At 39.4% G+C, this 5,709-nt stretch overlaps 1 protein-coding gene across 1 annotated transcript in view; it reads left to right on the forward strand.

The window, feature by feature from the left end:
• Positions 1-2,128: 2,128 nt before the first annotated feature.
• LOC118744252 (zwei Ig domain protein zig-8) overlaps positions 2,129-5,709 on the forward strand; it is a gene marked incomplete at its 3' end in the record, with an annotated part of 190,573 nt that continues 186,992 nt past the window's right edge. Inside the window, 1 exon segment of the mRNA XM_036477145.1 lies at positions 2,129-3,932. Within this exon segment, the coding sequence (XP_036333038.1) occupies positions 3,851-3,932 (82 nt within the window).

The following is a 5,709-nucleotide window of genomic DNA, read 5'->3' on the forward strand; positions in this document are numbered from 1 at the left end:
GTAAAAATGAATGCATATTTTGTTATAGTAAAATACTGGTAATCAATGACAGTTTTACACAACATTAAAAAAGATATAGCGGTAATTTCTGCATACTTAGCTCAATATATATATATATATATATATATATATATATATTTTTTTGTTTGGATTGTGACACTATTGAAGTAAATTTGCGATACGCGCTTCAGTTTTTAACTTGAAGGTGCTCTAAATCATATCACGTATTCTACAGCGGCCGCTGTGTTGTAATGGTAACCAATGCGCACTACCACTCCGAAGGGTCTGTGTTCAAGCTCGGTTCAACCTAGCATAAAAAAAAAACATAAAAGGGTTTTTTCTAATAGCGGTTGCCCCTCGGCAGGCAATGGAAAACGTCGGAGTGTATTTCTGCCATGTAAAACAGCTTCTCGTAAAAATAAAATCGCCGCTCGGAGTCGGCGTAAAACTGTAGGTCCCTCCCCTTTGTGTGGCAACATCAAGTCGTACGCCACAAATCGGAGGAGAAGTTTGGCCAAACACTAAAATACATACATATGTGTAAGCGCCAATCTATTATTCCACTTTAAAATTAGCGGCCTTGGTTCCGACCAGTGTTGCCCAACATGGGCTTTTACTACCAAAACTGGAAGTTTTTTTTTTATTTGGTAGGTTGGTAGGCAAGATTGGATTTTGGTAGGTTCCGCGACAATAATAGTTATTTGCGAAAAATATGACATATGTATTCTCAACATTTTAGCAACCTTGTTTGCATGAATATTTCACCGGTGGGGTCCACCATTGTCTACCTGACAGAGACAGAGAAAGGGGTAATTTGAAGGTTCTAAAGCCATTCCTGAGTTATCCTTCTACAAACTTTACAAGGTTAGAATTCCTGAAAGGGACTGCTGTGAAGTGATAATTGCTATGATTGACGAAAGGTCCCAAGCATGGTATACCGATGAATAAAAGGTGGACGAGTACTGGGGCAGGCGTATTCGGACCGAAATTTCAGAAAGTCAGAGAGAAAATTGAATATTGTGTCGGATAGTCAGGCAGGTTAAAGGCCTTAGACTGCTTTGTAGAAGGCTGTGAAACTTTTTTGAACTACTTGGAAGCTCACAATAACGTAACCCTGTGGTGAGTTCTCGGACATGAAGGGTTTGAAGGCAAGGAAAGCTGATTGTATCGCAAAGTTTGGAGCCCAAATACATTGCCCACGTATCATAAATAGCAGACTGGTACAGAATCGGGAACGATTGTCTTCTTCATCCAAAATTTTTAACATGACGCTCTCCAAAGTGCCTAACTTCTTAAAGAGAATAAGGTAGGAGTGATTACTATTAGGGTTAAGCACAACAGATCTTCTTAGGTCGCAGCGCGTGTATTCCCGACGTAATAATAATAATAATAATGATACATATGTACATACATATGTATGTATGTGTAAAGAGATAAACATTTGTGTAAGTCTGTACAGTAAAATGAAGAACTTGACATTAAAAATTAATTAAAAACTTAAATAAAACTTTGGTGGGTCTTGGTTGATTTTAGCGGGAAGTTTTGGACTGGTATTTGCTTATTTTCCTTTCATTGCCCAAAACTGCACACTTAGTACTCGTATGTATGTGTGTATGAACTGGTTTTTTGGGTCCATATTTCAAATATTTATCAAAGCTTAATGTTTCGGTAAGTTTCACAATCCTTTTTACTTCCTTAGTCATTCTCTTAGCGCATAAGGGTAAAAATGTAAATGTTTTATGTGAATTTATGTAAAAATATTTCAGTATTTAAAATAACTCCCCGTGGAGTGAAATTTCTATGCTTTTGAAACCACTTAACCAGAAAAATTTTTAGATCCTTAAAACAAATATATGTACAAACCACCTGAACAGTTTTAATAATAAATCACAAAAAATTTATGTTTTACATAGATCTGCACTGCCAAGGCTTCATCAATCATGGAATCCCACCAGGACCGCTAGGTAATAAATAGGCAAGAAAATCCTAGTTTGCTTAGCCCAACAAAAGTACAACCATTTATTACTAAACAAAGACTTAATATTTACATATTTTTACCTTTCCATCTAAAGAACGCTCCTTTTATTTATTTAATTTTTCTTTTTTTCTCTCATGCCTTTGCAGATAAATTCGGTGAGCAAATAAGCAAATGAACCATAACAATAAATCGCAGCTCCTTAGAGAATGTTAACACGGTAAACTAGAGGAAAAGTAAGTGCAAAAAAGGGCGAGTAGAATAGAAAGCAAAAAAAAGGCAGTACAAATACAAATAAAACACCACAGTTGAACCGATATGCAACCAAGCAGCAAAAAGAAAAGTGGAATTAAAGACGAGATAACCAAAGTAAGCCAAGGTAGCCAGAGGTTGTTGCTGTAGGATGAAGCGAATAAGCAGAAAGTATGGAGCATTGCCTAATCCTTAAGGGCCAGGAATATTTATCGATAATCGCAGCAAGAAAATCTACATTAGCTACGCAAATGAACTGGAAAGGGCAAAGTGTGTAGTGAAAACAATGAAAGATGAAAGTAAAAAACAACTGAACCAGCAACAACAGCTCAAGTGAAACGAGCCCGGACCGAAGGGCGGGACAGAAGTAGTGAAATAAGTAAATAAATGCTAACGTTTGGGCTAACAAACAGGAAAGCAATAAAAGTGGCAAAGTGGCAGTCTAACTAGCTCGCAATAACACTTGAAGTCAGTTTGTTGTGTGCGCCTGTGTGTATTGACGAAAGTTTCATAAGGGCTGGGAAAAACTGTAGCCAGCACGACAAATGCTTATAAACTGTCGTGCTCATACTCAGAATGGCTTTTCGAAAACAAAAACTTTCCACGCTATAAAGTGCCACTGAAAATTCATAAAACAATCATAAAATAGGCAGCCCGCAACGCTGTTTAACCGAAAATCAGAGCAGGTCTTACGGCCCATTCGCTTCAATAAAAGAATATACAAAATATTTTATTCAACTATTTTGTTATTGTTTGCGCTTACTTTCAAATTTTTATTACATATTATTTATGGGTATCACGGCGCGGATAAAAAGTCGCCATTTGTGAGAGGATGTGACACAAATATTTACGTAGCGCAGCAATAAAACAAAAGTTGTAGGCGCACAAATACGGCTATTTGTTTCTGCTGCGCCACTACGAGCGGCGGCAAGTTGTTCGTGTCTGCTATGCTGGCGTAAAAAATATCAAATCTGACACTAGCAGAATGACACTCCGACGAACGGCTGGCAATCGTAATAATTCCCTTCGTAAACCCACTAACTTCCCGCGGCAAGTGCCATCGCATACGCTCTGTTGCAATAGCAGTCTGGGCTGGTCGTGGCAGTCGCAGTGAGTGAACGAAGTGGAATTGAAAGTTAAGTGCATTGCATTGAAGTGAAGGGAAGTGACGAGATTTCCATGTGAATAGACAACAATTTAGAGCACAAATCCGCAATGCGAATATGGCGAGTGGCGGCAAGTCAGCCGAAAAACCTCAGCTGCAGCCAGCAAAAAAACAATCGCGACTGAGTGAGTGCAGCAGTGTAAAGCAGAAGGAGTACTGAAGATAAAAAAGTTTCCGTGTGAAGGTGCAGTTAAACTGACTGCACAAGTGACAGCTGTGTGACAGCGAGTGAGCAAGTGAATGAGTGTGAGGGCTTGAGTGACGGACAAAGTTTTTAAATATCACGCATACTACGGGTGCTGCTGTGATAATGTAAAGCAACAACAAAAGGAACAGTAACACCAATTGCAGCTACATCAATTGTTACAACAACAATAAATCGCCGCATCAACTTTAATTGCTGTGTGCGCGTAGACTAGTGATAGCTGATAGCACCCGGCCAGTGCGCGAGCGACAGGATGCACTCACGTCAGCCAAATGTACGCGCGCCAATGTGGCAACAGCTGCTTGCAGCTGTCATTTTCTCTCTGCTCAGCGTAGGTAAGTGAAAATTGCATGAAAAATACAATAATGAATGCGTAATTTTCAACTAAGAAAGCTCTAGCAAGCGGCGCTGTCAGCATCTGCATAGGTAGCTTACAACTTGAATGGCATTTAAATTACCTGCAGCTGCTTTCGCCCACACAAAATAATATCCACACACACACTAACACACATATTTACGAGTACATACATAAAAAGTTGAAAAGTCCGGGGTACATTGAAATCGCTCAGCAACTTTGTAGCAACTACTTTTCCTTAGCAGTGTTAAAATTGCATAAATTAGAGAATATCCACATTTGAAAGGAAAAAATCTATGTTTATTTATGAGCGTGCAGTGAAGCTGTCTTCTTAAATTTTTCGGTTCATGAAAATCTAGTGCCGATATAATAGTGCAGCCAGTTTTGAAGAAGTTTATGATGGAATAAACTTTAGTTAGAAACCTTGCGTTTTGAGATAAGTATAATGCAGTATGGCGGCTGCAGCCGAGTGGCTAGAGATGCGTACTACCACTCCGTAGGACCAACTTTCGATCACTGGTCAAAGCAACATAAAAAAGAGGATTGTTCATTAAAAATGGCCTCAAGCTCAATAATTGTTCTATGCTCAATAAAGGCGGTATAAAACTGTAGATCCCTCCAATTGTGTAATAGCATCAAGACGCACACTTCAGTTTACTCGTTAACGTGGCGGCGCTCTAGCAGAGTTGTCAGAAGTGCATACTATCACTCCGTATGATCTCGGTTCGATCCCTGCTTCTGCCAATGAAAAAGTTCTCATACAATTCATTAGGGTGCGTTCACACAGAAAATCGGGCCGTTCCGAGCTTTCATATTAATGTAGCTATACTGTGAAACTGGTCACAGTGCAAGCTTTTCCAGAAGCGTCTTGGAGCTCAGAGCAATGTATTTTTGGATTTTAAATTTTCTTTTTGATTTCTCAAAATAATCAAACGAAAATCTTTTTATTATTATTACATTGCTTGTCTATTACCCTCCCTCCTTGCGCAGTTATGCTACTCTCTCTATTTCATGCGGATATAACACTCCGCCTAACAGACATCGTTAGACCGATGAAAGGTCGTATGTGAAGCCCCTTTCCGAACGGGAGTTCGGCTATGAGTTTAAAAATCCCAAAGCAGCGTCATTCCATCTTTGTGGTGACCTCGTGTACTTTCAGTGCGAAGAGCGCCACCCTGCTGTCAGAGTGTACGTTAACATGTTTGTTTGTTGCCCCAATGTCTATATATTGCCTCATACAAGTCTCAATTGCATGCACCTCAGCACAGAGTTATTCTGCCCTAGTCTAGTCAAAAGGAGACATTCGAATTGTGCATCCAATACCGCTCTTCCGATGCCATGGCTTGTCTTGAAGCCATCAGTATAGTAAATGGACCTTTCCGTTCGGGTTTGTGGTCATTCGTTTTTCCAGTTGGTTCTATTTGCGACTTCCTCTTGTTAGATTTAGTAGGTTCTGTACAGGAGTCATGGCAGAAGTTAACAATGGCTTCGGTCAGACATGAGCAGATTCAATCAAGGAAGGCTAATATATTGAGCCCTAACCGCCAAAATAACGTAAGCGATACTTTTTTCAAAATTTTCTTTTTGACGCAGAAATATTCCTAGAGCAACTAGATGCATTTCTGCATCAAAAAGAAAATTTTGAAAAAAATGTCGCCTACGTTATTTTGGCGGTTAGGGCTTGATATGATTTCCACTAAACCTTAACTGCAGTTTATGCCGTTTGAAAAACGAATATTACAACTCGAGGCGGGGGG

The sequence above is a fragment of the Rhagoletis pomonella genome, unplaced genomic scaffold, assembly GCF_013731165.1.
Source record: "Rhagoletis pomonella isolate Grant_MI unplaced genomic scaffold, Rhpom_1.0 Rhpom_scaffold_00001, whole genome shotgun sequence".
In the NCBI taxonomy this organism is placed as follows: domain Eukaryota; kingdom Metazoa; phylum Arthropoda; class Insecta; order Diptera; family Tephritidae; genus Rhagoletis; species Rhagoletis pomonella.